The sequence below is a fragment of the Lolium perenne genome, chromosome 6 (genome assembly GCF_019359855.2).
Source record: "Lolium perenne isolate Kyuss_39 chromosome 6, Kyuss_2.0, whole genome shotgun sequence".
NCBI lineage: Eukaryota > Viridiplantae > Streptophyta > Magnoliopsida > Poales > Poaceae > Lolium > Lolium perenne.
Genome location: NC_067249.2, coordinates 165,003,584 through 165,018,604, shown reverse-complemented (window position 1 = coordinate 165,018,604; position 15,021 = coordinate 165,003,584). Strand labels below are relative to the sequence as shown.

The 15,021-nt window shown below is 42.3% G+C and overlaps 1 protein-coding gene across 1 annotated transcript; it reads right to left on the bottom strand.

Moving 5' to 3' along the window:
• Positions 1 to 13,861: 13,861 nt before the first annotated feature.
• LOC127325720 (defensin Tm-AMP-D1.2) lies at positions 13,862 to 14,490 on the bottom strand. The gene is made up of 2 exons (XM_051352530.1): positions 14,330 to 14,490; positions 13,862 to 14,218 (listed from the first exon to the last, which is right to left on the bottom strand). Exons 1-2 carry the CDS (start codon positions 14,394 to 14,396, stop codon positions 14,034 to 14,036), a joined length of 252 nt encoding a protein of 83 aa, XP_051208490.1. The 5' UTR covers positions 14,397 to 14,490; the 3' UTR covers positions 13,862 to 14,033.
• Positions 14,491 to 15,021: the final 531 nt, after the last annotated feature.

Below are 15,021 nucleotides of genomic sequence, written 5' to 3'. Positions count from 1 at the left end.
TCTCCGGCAGGGTGCCGGAGGCGATCTCCTGGATCCCCCGAGATGGGATCGGCGGCGGCGGCGTCTCAGTAAGGTTTTCCGTATCGTGGCTCTCGGTACTGGGGGTTTCGCGATGGAGGCTTTAAGTAGGCGGAAGGGCAGGTCAGGAGGTGGCACGAGGGCCCCACACCATAGGGCCGCGCGGCCAAGGGGGGGGCCGCGCCGCCCTAGGGTGTGGCCACCTCGTGGCCCCACTTCGTCTCCTCTTCGGACTTCTGGAAGCTTCGTGGCAAAATAGGACCCTGGGCGTTGATTTCGTCCAATTCCGAGAATATTTCGTTACTAGGATTTCTGAAACCAAAAACAGCAGAAAATGACAAGCGGCACTTCGGCATCTTGTTAATAGGTTAGTTCCGAAAATGCACGAATATGACATAAAGTGTGCATAAAACATGTAGATAACATCAATAATGTGGCATGGAACATAAGAAATTATCGATACGTTGGAGACGTATCAGCATCCCCAAGCTTAGTTCTGCTCGTCCCGAGCAGGTAAAACGATAACACAGATAATTTCTGGAGTGACATGCCATCATAACCTTGATCATACTATTTGTAAAGCATATGTAGTGAATGCAGCGAACAAAACAATGTATATGACATGAGTAAACAAGTGAATCATATAGCAAAGACTTTTCATGAATAGTACTTCAAGACAAGCATCAATAAGTCTTGCATAAGAGTTAACTCATAAAGCAATAATTCAAAGTAAAAGCATTGAAGCAACACAAAGGAAGATTAAGTTTCAGCGGTTGCTTTCAACTTATAACATGTATATCTCATGGATATTGTCAACATAGAGTAATATAATAAGTGCAATATGCAAGTATGTAGGAATCAATGCACAGTTCACACAAGTGTTTGCTTCTTGAGGTGGAGAGAAATAGGTGAACTGACTCAACATTGAAAGTAAAGAATTGTCCTCCATAGAGGAAAAGCATCGATTGCTATATTTGTGCTAGAGCTTTGATTTTGAAAACATGAAACAATTTTGTCAACGGTAGTAATAAAGCATATGTATCATGTAAATTATATCTTACAAGTTGCAAGCCTCATGCATAGTATACTAATAGTGCCCGCACCTTGTCCTAATTAGCTTGGACTACCGGATCATCACAATGCACATGTTTTAACCAAGTGTCACAAAGGGGTACCTCTATGCACTTTGTACAAAGGACTAAGGAGAAAGCTCGCATTGGATTTCTCGCTATTGATTATTCTCAACTTAGACATCCATACCGGGACAACATAGACAACAGATAATGGACTCCTCTTTTATGCATAAGCATGTAACAACAATTAATAATTTTCTCATATGAGATTGAGGATATATGTCCAAAACTGAAACTTCCACCATGGATCATGGCTTTAGTTAGCGGCCCAATGCTCTTCTCTAACAATATGCATGCTTAACCATAAGGTGGTAGATCGCTCTTACTTCAGACGAGACGAACATGCATAGCAACTCACATGAAATTCAACAAAGAGTAGTTGATGGCGTCCCCAGTGAACATGGTTATCGCACAACAAGCAACTTAATAAGAGATAAAGTGCATAAGTACATATTCAATACCACAATAGTTTTTAAGCTATTTGTCCCATGAGCTATATATTGCAAAGGTGAATGATGGAATTTTAAAGGTAGCACTCAAGCAATTTACTTTGGAATGGCGGAAAATACCATGTAGTAGGTAGGTATGGTGGACACAAATGGCATAGTGGTTGGCTCAAGTATTTTGGATGCATGAGAAGTATTCCCTCTCGATACAAGGTTTAGGCTAGCAAGGCTTATTTGAAACAAACACAAGGATGAACCGGTGCAGAAAAACTCACATAAAAGACATATTGTAAACATTATAAGACTCTACACCGTCTTCCTTGTTGTTCAAATTCAATACTAGAAATTATCTAGACCTTAGAGAGACCAAATATGCAAACCAAATTTTAGCATGCTCTATGTATTTCTTCATTAATGGGTGCAAAGCATATGATGCAAGAGCTTAAACATGAGCACAACAATTGCCAAGTATCACATTACCCAAGACATTATAGCAAATTACTACATGTATCATTTTCCAATTCCAACCATATAACAATTTAACGAAGAAGAAACTTCGCCATGAATACTATGAGTAGAAACTAAGGACATACTTGTCCATATGCTACAGCGGAGCGTGTCTCTCTCCCATAAAGTGAATGCTAGGATCCATTTTATTCAAACAAAACAAAAAAACAAAAACAAACCGACGCTCCAAGCAAAGCACATAAGATGTGATGGAATAAAAATATAGTTTCAGGGGAGGAACCTGATAATGTTGTCGATGAAGAAGGGGATGCCTTGGGCATCCCCAAGCTTAGACACTTGAGTCTTCTTAGAATATGCAGGGGTGAACCACCGGGGCATCCCCAAGCTTAGAGCTTTCACTCTCCTTGATCATGTTGCATCATACTCCTCTCTTGATCCTTGAAAACTTCCTCCACACCAAACTTAGAACAACTCATTAGAGGGTTAGTGACAATAAAAATTAACATGTTCAGAGGTGACACAATCATTCTTAACACTTCTGGACATTGCATAAAGCTACTGGACATTAATGGATCAAAGAAATTCATCCAACATAGCAAAAGAGGCAATGCGAAATAAAAGGCAGAATCTGTCAAAACAGAACAGTTCGTATTGACGAATTTTATCGAGGCACCAGACTTGCTCAAATGAAAATTCTCAAATTGAATGAAAGTTGCGTACATATCTGAGGATCACTCACGTAAATTGGCATAATTTTCTGAGTTACCTACAGAGAAAACAGCCCAGATTCGTGACAGCAAAGAAATCTGTTTCTGCGCAGTAATCCAAATCTAGTATGAACTTTTCTATCAACGACTTTACTTGGCACAACAAAACACTAAACTAAGATAAGGAGAGGTTGCTACAGTAGTAAACAACTTCCAAGACACAAAATAAAAACAAAGTACTGTAGGTAAAAACATGGGTTGTCTCCCATAAGCGCTTTTCTTTAACGCCTTTCAGCTAGGCGCAGAAAGTGTGTATCAAGTATTATCAAGAGACGAAGTGTCAACATCATAATTTTTTCTAATAATAGAATCAAAAGGTAACTTCATTCTCTTTCTAGGGAAGTGTTCCATACCTTTCTTGAGAGGAAATTGATATTTTATATTACCTTCCTTCATATCAATGATAGCACCAACAGTTCGAAGAAAAGGTCTTCCCAATATAATGGGACAAGATGCATTGCATTCAATATCCAAGACAACAAAATCAACGGGGACAAGATTATTGTTAACGGTAATGCGAACATTATCAACTTTCCCCAAAGTTTTCTTTATAGAATGATCAGCAAGATTAACATCCAAATAACAATTTTTCAGCGGTGGCAAGTCAAGCATATTATAAATTTTCTTAGGCATAACGGAAATACTTGCACCAAGATCACATAAGGCATTACAATCAAAATATTTAACCTTCATATTAATGATGGGCTCCCAACCATCCTCTAGCTTTTTAGGAATAGAGGCTTCGCGCTCTAGTTTCTCTTCTCTAGCTTTTATGAGAGTATTTATAATATGTTGCGTGAAAGCCAAATTTATAGCACTAGCATTAGGACTTTTAGCAAGTTTTTGCAAGAACTTTATAACTTCAGAGATGTGGCAATCATCAAAATTCAAACCATTATAATCTAAAGCAATGGGATCATCATCCCCAATGTTGGAAAAAATTTCAGCAGCTTTATCACAGGCAGTTTCAGCAGTTTTAGCAGTTTCGGGCAGTTTCTCGCGCTTTGCATTAGAAGTGGAAACATTGCTAACACCAATTCTTTTATTATCAATAGTAGGAGGTGCAGCAACATGTGTAGCATTAGCATTACGAGTGGTGGTAATAGTCCAAACTTTAGCTACATTCTTCTCTTTAGCTAGTTTTTCATTTTCTTCTCTATCTCACCTAGCACGCAGTTCAGCCATTAATCTTATATTCTCATTAATTCTACCTTGGATGGCATTTGATGTAGTAACAATTTTATTATGATGATTTTCATTAGGCATAACTTTCAATTTTAAAAGATCTACATCAGCAGCAAGACTATCGACTTTAGAAGCAAGTATATCAATTTTCCCAAGCTTTTCTTCAACAGATTTGTTAAAGGCAGTTTGTGTACTAATAAATTCTTTAAGCATGGCTTCAAGTCTAGGGGGTGAACTCCTATTATTGTTGTAAGAATTTCCATAAGAATTACCATAGCCCTTGCCATTATTATAAGGATATGGCCTATAGTTGTTACTAGAATTGTTCCGGTAAGCATTGTTGTTGAAATTATTATTTTTAATGAAATTCAAATCAACATGTTCTTCTTGTGCAACCAATGAGGCTAATGGAACATTATTAGGATCAACATTAGTCCTATCATTCAAAAGCATAGACATAATAGCATCAATCTTATCACTCAAGGAAGAGGTTTCTTCGACAGAACTTACCTTCTTACCTTGTGGAGCTCTTTCCGTGTGCCATTCAGAGTAATTGATCATCATATTATCAAGAAGCTTTGTTGCTTCACCAAGAGTGATGGACATAAAGGTACCTCCAGCAGCTGAATCCAATAAATTCCGCGAAGAAAAATTTAGTCCTGCATAGAAGGTTTGGATGATCATCCAAGTAGTCAGTCCATGGGTTGGGCAATTTTTAACCAGGGATTTCATTCTTTCCCATGCTTGTGCAACATGTTCAGTATCCAATTGTTTAAAATTCATTATGCTACTCCTCAAAGATATAATTTTAGCAGGGGGATAATATGTACCAATAAAAGCATCCTTGCATTTAGTCCATGAATCAATACTATTCTTAGGCAGAGATAGCAACCAATCTTTAGCTCTTCCTCTTAATGAGAAAGGGAACAATTTTAATTTTATAATGTCACCATCTACATCTTTATATTTTTTCATTTCACACAATTCAACAAAATTATTAAGATGGGCAGCAGCATCATCAGAACTAATACCAGAAAATTGCTCTCGCATAACAAGATTCAGTAAAGCAGGTTTAATTTCAAAGAATTCTGCTGTAGTAGCAGGTGGAGCAATAGGTGTGCATAAGAAATCATTATTATTTGTGGTTGTGAAGTCACACAACTTAGTATTTTCAGGGTTGGCCATTTTAGCAACAGTAAATAAAGCAAACTAGATAAAGTAAATGCAAGTAACTAATTTTTTTGTGTTTTTGATATAGCAAACAAGATAGCAAATAAAGTAAAACTAGAAACTAATTTTTTTTTTGTATTTTGATTTAGTGCAGCAAACAAAGTAGTAAATAAAATTAAGCAAGACAAAAACAAAGTAAAGAGATTGGGAAGTGGAGACTCCCCTTGCAGCGTGTCTTGATCTCCCCGGCAACGGCGCCAGAAAAAGAGCTTGATGGCGTGTAACTCACACGTTCGTTGGGAACCCCAAGAGGAAGGTATGATGCGCACAGCAGCAAGTTTTCCCTCAGAAAGAAACCAAGGTTTATCGAACCAGGAGGAGCCAAGAAGCACGTTGAAGGTTGATGGCGGCGGGATGTAGTGCGGCGCAACACCAGGGATTCCGGCGCCAACGTGGAACCTGCACAACACAACCAAAGTACTTTGCCCCAACGAAACAGTGAGGTTGTCAATCTCACCGGCTTGCTGTAACAAAGGATTAACCGTATTGTGTGGAAGATGATTGTTTGCAGAAAACAGTAGAACAGTATTGCAGTAGATTATATTTCAGTATAGAGAATTGGACCGGGGTCCACAGTTCACTAGAGGTGTCTCTCCCATAAGATAAACAGCATGTTGGGTGAACAAATTACAGTTGGGCAATTGACAAATAAAGAGGGCATGACCATGCACATACATATTATGATGAGTATAGTGAGATTTAATTGGGCATTACGACAAAGTACATAGACCGCCATCCAGCATGCATCTATGCCTAAAAAGTCCACCTTCAGGTTATCATCCGAACCCCCTCCAGTATTAAGTTGCTAACAACAGACAATTGCATTAAGTATTGCGCGTAATGTAATTAGTGACTACATCCTTGAACATAGCACCAATGTTTTATCCCTAGTGGCAACAGCACATCCATAACCTTAGAGGTTCTTGTCACCCCTCCAGATTCACGGAGACATGAACCCACTATCGAGCATAAATACTCCCTCTTGGAGTTACTAGCATCAACTTGGCCAGAGCATCTACTAATAACGGAGAGCATGCAAGATCATAAACAACACATAGACATAACTTTGATAATCAACATAACAAGTATTCTCTATTCATCGGATCCCAACAAACGCAACATATAGAATTACAGATAGATGATCTTGATCATGTTAGGCAGCTCACAAGATCCGACAATGAAGCACAATGGGGAGAAGACAACCATCTAGCTACTGCTATGGACCCATAGTCCAGGGGTAGACTACTCACACATCACTCCGGAGGCGACCATGGCGGCGTAGAGTCCTCCGGGAGATGAATCCCCTCTCCGGCAGGGTGCCGGAGGCGATCTCCTGGATCCCCCGAGATGGGATCGGCGGCGGCGGCGTCTCAGTAAGGTTTTCCGTATCGTGGCTCTCGGTACTGGGGGTTTCGCGACGGAGGCTTTAAGTAGGCGGAAGGGCAGGTCATGAGGCGGCACGAGGGCCCCACACCATAGGGCCGCGCGGCCAAGGGGGGGCCGCGCCGCCCTAGGGTGTGGCCACCTCGTGGCCCCACTTCGTCTCCTCTTCGGACTTCTGGAAGCTTCGTGGCAAAATAGGACCCTGGGCGTTGATTTTGTCCAATTCCGAGAATATTTTGTTACTAGGATTTCTGAAACCAAAAACAGCAGAAAACAAAGAATCGGCACTTCGGCATCTTGTTAATAGGTTAGTTCCAGAAAATGCACGAATATGACATAAAGTGTGCATAAAACATGTAGATAACATCAATAATGTGGCATGGAACATAAGAAATTATCGATACGTTGGAGACGTATCATGGCGTGATAGTAGTGGCGCACCAGCAGTGCGCCACTGATGGGGAATAGTGGTGCGCCACTTAATAGCTATTTCCTAGTAGTGTCGGTAATGCCCACCATGAGGGGCTTAGGATTGACAGAAGGAAACGATGGAGATTCCGGGAGCGAGAGAAGGCACGTTCACGTCCCCGCGGTGGAGGATCGCTACGTCCTGCTAGCAATCCACTATATTAATATATGTGTACAGGGGGCCGCCATAGGCGGAGTTGAATCTAGTCTAGTTCTAATCTGCGGGTTGCGATGTCTAGGCGAATCGCGTGTATTTTTTTTTTCTTGAGTTGTCCTCTAGGGGTGCCCCTGCCTGGCTTTATATATGCAACCATGCTAGGGTTACAAGAGTCCTAGTAGAATACGTATTGGAGTCTTCTTTCTTGTAGTCCAAGTCAATATTACATGTGGGTCCAGCTTGTCTAGTCCTTGTGCTGGTCCATCTTCATAATCTGCACCGGGTATAGAAATGTCGGGTACCCGAAGGGTAATGCCCTGATCATCCCCCTCCGCCTCCCAACTCACCGTCGTGTCCTCCTACCTTACGTCGTTCCCCACCCCCATCGAGGGACACGAAGCAATGGCGATTGGCGAGCTGAGTAGCTCAGGAGGGGGGCCGCGCCACCATAGGGATTTTCCTCCTCGAGCATTGCCAGCCTTCCGTCTTCATCTCCAGTTCATTTTTTGACCTAAAAATTCCTATAAAAAGGATCTCTGGGGATTCCTCGAGGAGAGCGCCACAAAAACATCCAACCACCAAATTAAAGGTAGAACCAGTGAAAAATGGAAGCGGAAACTCCGCCGGAGCCGCGTCCGGAGGGATCTCTACCTTCTCCAACATCTCCACTGTCATCACCATGATGAAGAGGGAGTAGTACACCTCTGGACTATCGGTTTGTGGAATTAGCTTGATGTATTTCTCTTTTGTTCTATCATTGATCTAGTACCATATGAGCTGCCCTACATGATTATGGTCATATATGTAATTTATATGTGGTGAATCTTTATTCTATGAGTTGGTATTTGAGATTGAAATCCTATTATGTGTAAGATGTATGAGTACATGCATATCATGTGCCCCGTTCTTAAGTGGTTATTTTGATCCAACTTATATGAGAGAACATGTGTGGAGGAACGTGTGTATTAGTTGGAGTAACATGATGGTAGTGATTGAATAGTGATTTTTTTGATATATCCTATGGTTTTTACCTATCTTTTGTTACCTCACTAGAGATTAAGTGAATTCATGTGCTACAACTATCTACTAACAGCTATGATAGTCTTGTTTGTTAAGGTAGCATACTTTTTTACTCAAACATCATGTCAAAGTTTCTAAGGCTATGCTCTGATAATTCTTAATTCTAAATTGCTTGGATTCCCCCCCGCATAAGAGAGATGTGTTGCATCATCTCTATGATAAGACATGATGCTTGTATGGATGCTAATCACACACATAATGAAGTTTCATCAATATTATGTTGGTTATGATTTGTTTTGTGTACACTACACCATATGAGAGAATAGACAAGTGAATCCATGAACCCCGGTTCAATTTTAATCATAATAAACAACTTTACAACACCATTGCTATCATTAGTATTTCGCATATTAGTTAAACCCGAAAATATAAAAATACTTTTACTACTAGCAAACACAAACCAAAACCTAAAGAGACCATCTTATTATTACTTTTACCTTGCTTGCCTAGTTATAGGTTGTTTTACTTTATTTTATTTACAAGTTATTTCAATTTTACTCATACGAAACCTTGTGCTTGACACCCAAACGGTGAAGTTGGAGATACAAGGCAATTTTTTTGTATTGTAGGTTGCTTGAAGAGAAGAAGCAAAAGATAGTTCTAAGCCAATTCCCCGATAGTTCGATACAAACCCTCGATTCACCCTTATGGGAAAAAGACGCTTGCTACAACACTCTGCACTTGAAGTTCCAACGAGTTGGTACACACGGAATTGTTGCCATCAGTATCATCTCGTGGCTTTTCGCCATGGCAACAAAGAAGCGAAATCGTTGTTGTTACCAATGGCCATCATCGAACGTGACATGTCGTAGGCTCCCGGATCCTCGAGGAGTGGTGGAATTCTCGCTCTATTTCGCCAAGAAGGAAGCCGAGGCCGATGCGCACCCATACATCCTATTGACCAACCGCTCCGTGTTTTTTTTATCGATGGTTGTAGATTAGGGCAGGGTATTGGTAATTTCCGACGTGGTCACGCTTCAGGTTTCCCTCTACAGCAAGCCGGTCTCCAGCACTTAGCCACTTGATCATGCATCGCCCGACGTCCTCCCTCCATCGAGTTGTTGTGCGCGCCGCCGCTCGGCGCTCGAAGTAACCCCATAGCCGAGTCATGTTGCCGCAATGTTGACCTATATATGGTTTGAACTGAGGTACTCCATTTATACTGGACGGGGATGGGCTAGGGCATGATGTACTCAATGTAATACTTTTTTTTGAGACTACTCAACGTAATACATGCCAAGGTGAGATGAAGGGAGCCGGTCCTGGTGGGCTTATGGCTGTCCAGGGCAACAACACTGGTCGATCGCGGGAGTGGCGAATATTTATCTAACTTAAGCGGTGGCACTACATGATATTTTGTTTGAAAAATAAGGGCAAATCCAAAACGGATGAAAATTTGGGAAAAAATCTTACTTCCTTCATTATGAGGTATAGATATAGTTTGGTAGGACTATTTAAGATTTTGCAATATGGGCTTGTAAGCAAAGATGTAGGGATGAGTATTATTTCGGTACATATAACATTTAATATCTTGATGATTACAGCTTAAATGTTATGGTAACTGTCTAGCAAAAGAGAACACAATTATGAATAGGAAATTGCTCGCGCCTTGCTACGGATTAATTTTTTATTTAATAATTGTTAGGGCTTTGAAAATTTCACTAATGAAGAATGACGGTGTATGCAACTATTTGCATAACTCAATCTTGTCAAGTATGAAGTTTATAGTATTATAATTAAATCTGGCTTCCATTACATTAGGAATTACTTGCATTCGAGTGGTGTTCCTTGATCCAATGACATATTAATCTGTGCACGTGCAACCAACATCTCAAACATTGACCAAACAAATTTCATACTATCAAAAATAAAAATAAGTATTCTAAAAATGGTATAAATTAGAAGTGAGAAATAGCTATTTTCGCGATTGCTGCAGAGGACAAATGTGTAGACAAAAGCAACAATTCAGTTACACCAGAAATTTTTAAAAATCAAGTAGTCTATCTTGGATATGTTGTAACTGTACTATTGCCAATCGTAAATGTCTAATAAACTGCACACACAAATGTAGGGTAATTCATTCACATTTGTTGATGCTATATATACTTTCATTGGATGTAGAACTCCTGATTTTTGCCCCTAGAATGTACCTAAAATTTTCAGAAAACTTGTAAGAAGGATTTGAGCTAGCTGAGAAAGGAAAACAAAAGAGGGTTTAAATTACTCCTCAAATAATATAACACTTGAGTTTATGCCCACAAGCTTTATTCCATTTAGGATTTAGCTCATATATATACAGAACAAAGTGAAAGCAAGAAAAAAGAAATCGCTGCGATGTATGGGTCTAAGCAACTTGCCGAGATGAATTGGTACTTCGTCTTCCTCGATTAGGGATAAGAACAGAAATAACAGCGGTCCAGGATACAGCTCCTTCTCTACCATAACATCAAACAAAATTCTTAGCTAAGTTAACTTGTCCACATCATATCTACCGTACACATTCAGCAAATAATTGCATAGAAAGAGAGCATGGAGAGATACCTAGATTTCAGAATTACGAAGTCTAGCTACCGGCATTGCCTTAGACCAGCTAACCGCTCAGCAAAACCATTTAGGACAGTGGCGATGGTGGACTCGACAGGCTGAACCTCATCAGACTTCATATATACCTTAGTCGAGCAGACCGTTACACGACACAAAATATCTGAGCGGCACATAATTATAACTAGGGGTGTAAACGGATCGTGTCGTATTGAATTTTACTCATACCATATCCTTTACCACATATTTTTGGGATTCGGATCTAAGCGGTTATTGACCGGTTTCAGATTCGAATGCTAATATACAGGACTGCAGATTCAAATCTGTAACAGGATGGACTCGGACCAGAAAAAAAAAGTTGGATATATGATCATCGGTAGATAGTTATAGTTTTTGCAAATCTTAAGGGTTAAGGGGGAGTCAGTCTTGTGTAGTTAAGAAAAAAGAGATACAATTTAGGCTAAAGCTCAATCATTGATAGGATTTAGAACTAAACATGCTTGCCAAATGAATTTCGTAATTCAATAAGTACTAATCTTGTAAGATCGGCCTTGGCTTTTGACTAAAAATCAGATTATCCCGTTCAAAATCTTCTGATTATCCTAATTAAATTTTGGATAATTCATATCCACATGTTATTTGCTATATCATATCCTACACAATACCGGAGCAACACTTTGGAGTCGAATATCCTTATTCGTCGGATTCTTTAAAATCGGATATGAACACCTTAGAACGGATTCGGGGCTGAGTTCGACGCGGAAATTCTCCAAACCTAATCATAACATATTTCGGGCTTGATCGATGACACAGCGATCGATCTGCACAGAGCCTGACGAAACCAGAAACAACGCAGGTGTCCGTGACACCCCGGCCTTTACAATAGTAGCCCCTCGCATGGACCAGCCGCACCGATCACATGTCGCCTCTAGTGCAGCGCCGCAACCTCGGCCAGAGCTCCACTACCGCATCCATGGCTGCCACAGAACCAGCCCTCCCCTCCACAATCTGCTGGTCTTCGTTCTTCATCCCTACCTTTTTCATGGCGCGCTAGCACGAGTGCAAGCAGCGGCAAAGCAGAATTTCTACATCGCCTGGTGGAGTCCATGATTGGGGTGCCGAAACCAGGATGGCCTCGTGTTTATCATGGTAGATTTTGTCTCCTCGTTTTTCGTTTCCTCGACAGGCAAGGCATCCCAAAAGTTGAGCATTCCTAGCATCTGCAGTCCCAAAAGTTAGATCGGAAAGAGTCCATGGGCACCTCGACCTACTCCTCCTATTCACTGCGGTCCTCGACGGTCGTCCTTGCATTCCATCTAACCTATCCTCAGTGTCGGGTCGGCTGTGATCGACCATGGCAGGCTCGGTTATGCGTTTAACATATGGTGCGGTATGTCGATCTGGACTCGTTTCCTGACCTAGGCCCGAGACCAGACCTTATACAGAGGTGACTTACGAAAGCGAAAGAGACGCTCATGTGAGGACGGATGAAGGAAACACCAATAACGGACAACCGAAACTCACTGACGAAATAACTTAAATGTTTCTCTCTTTATTATTAAAGAAAGATATAGATATATATAGTATAGATATATATAGATAGTATAGATATAGATAGTATAGATATAGATATAAATATAGATTGGTTGAAATATTAGAGATTTTGGAATGTGGCCTCGTAAACAAAGCCGGAGGGATGAGTATTTTTTCGGTACATATAACATTTGGTAACTTGATTAATGCTTAAAAGTGAGAGAGCAGTTTCGTCATGCCCGCTCCCGCGAGTGGCAAGGCGAAACCCTAGGTGAGAGCTTGCTGGATGGCGGGCGGGCCAGAGGCTTGGGTGCTGGACAATGCCCACTCCCGTGAGGACGGCGTGGCACCAGCGAGCATTCTGTGGTGGTGGGTCATCCGTGGTTCGATGGTTGGTCCAATTTGTAGTAGGTGGAGAAACTTTGCCAAGGGGAAACCCTTGCCTGCTTGGGCCATGACGGCGACGTCCGTGGACACTCTGCCCTTCCTAAAGGCATCGTTGGGGATTCTCTTTGTCCTGCTACGGGCTCCGGGTAAAAACCCTAGATCCTCGGATCGGGTGGTGCCGGTGCTCTCGTGTCATGCTCTTCTTGAAGGCATCATCTTGTAGCTCACAACATGCGGCTCTCCATTGGTTATGTAGCGGAGGTCCGATATCTTTGGATGGTCGATCTTCATCCGGCGATCTTTGGCAAGGCTTGCTTCGTGCTCTGCTCCCTCGTTGTACTACCCTCGAGCTGCTTATTGGTTTTGTGGGCAGCGGTGGCTGGTTCCTGGTGGTGGTTGGCCTCTGGTGGCATCGCCTACGATGATCGGTCTATTGACAGCATGCGTGTTTGTTGGTTCGCTCTCTAGGTGAGCTCTGGCCCGACACTATTCCTGCTCAGATTCAGCGTAGTCTTCTTATGAGGCGTGCCAGTTATTCATTCTGGTTGTAGCTTTCTTGTTAGTTCGCGTGGGTTTAACATCATGTATCTTATCCCTGTTGAAGGGGTTATTAATTCAATGTCGGGTCTTTTGGTCTTTTATGTAAAAAAATTAAAACTTAAAAGTTATTAAAGGACGCGGGCGGGCGGTTGGGTTTTCGAGTAGCAACCGGCCAAAATAATTGCGCTCTCACGTTTGCGGTCAACAATGAACATCCGCGCGCGGCTGTATTCACGTTTTGCCGATGGATGGAGCTGGACGCATCCATGGCGCTCATTACTACCTGATTAACGCATCCATCCATCGGAGCGGACGCAAGCATTGTCGCACGCAGCGCAGCGAATGCATGATGTCTTTATAGCGCGCGGCTTGCCAAGTCGATCGGCGCGGGCATCCATGGATTGGAGTGCAATTCTCCTGCCGTCCTGCGCGGCTTCGTCAGCCGCGACTCGCGAGCTCGAGGATTGCTGAACCAGGATACAGCGGGTGAAGTTTTTGCAAGCGCAAAATCTGTGGCAGCAAAGGTTCACACACACAACATCACTTAATTTCCAATTCTACTTTATTCTAAGCGCGCGCGGAGGACACATCTAGCAGACAGACGCGCGAGCGGCGACGGACGAACAACTAGCAGCCGATTGATCAACAGGAACAGAAGAAGCGGAGGTCGATCGCCGGTCTGCGGAGCGCTAGCCGGTCAGCAGTCCTTGATGCAGAAGCACTTGCGCACGAAGTAGTGCGACTTGCACTTGCCGTCGGGGAAGCCCTCAGTCTTGCACACGCTGGCGCAGTTGGTCGTGCTCGTGCACTCCCCCTTGAAGTTGTGGCTCTGCGATTTGCAGGTCCTCTCCCCCGCCCCCGCCACTGTCGTCGTCCCCAGCTCTGCAAACCCGATAAAAGTCACAGCTTAAATCAAAATGGCTTGTTTATTGACAGGGCACCGAGATCTGACGAAACAAAGTCACCGTGGCGGAGCACCGAGAACAAACAAACCTGTGGCGAGGAGGAGGAGAAGGAGGAGGGCGGCGGACGCTGCCGCGCGGCCAGAAGAAACTGCCATCTCTGCTAGCTTCAGCCGATCACAAAAGTCACCGACCGACGGAGCTCACTGCTTTCACTTGCTATGTTATGTACTCCTAGCTGCTGCTCGGTTGATGGACTTGCAGGATCGAAGCGACCGGCCGGCTGGGTGGGGGTTTATATAGCCACAGGCGCAGTCGGGTGGGGTAGTTGGCTAGCAGATGTTTTAAGTGCAGTACTCTCTACACTACCTCGGCTAGTTTTGTTTGTTTGTTTGATCAATAATATGTGAGGGTCAAGCCACAGATGGCGCCCTTGTTCAAAAGAGGCAGTGGCCCTGGTTAGATCTTTCATAATGGAGTAAGATACAAATAATACAACGCATTCTTTCTTAATATTGACGCATTGTTTCTTAATACTCCGTATTGTGAGTATCTAAATTTAATAATTTTAGGCTCGTGCATTAATATGATTGGGCTAATAATGTCTTTTGCCTATGACCGTGTGCAAGTGTTGTATCTTAGGCTAGCCATAGTGCTAGTATCATAAAAAGTATCATGCATGCCACCTTGGCAAAAATCTGATGTGGCACTATAATTAATGAGGGGAGATATGCTAGTGGTATCATAATATGATATTGTATCATAGCACGTGAAACTAGAAAA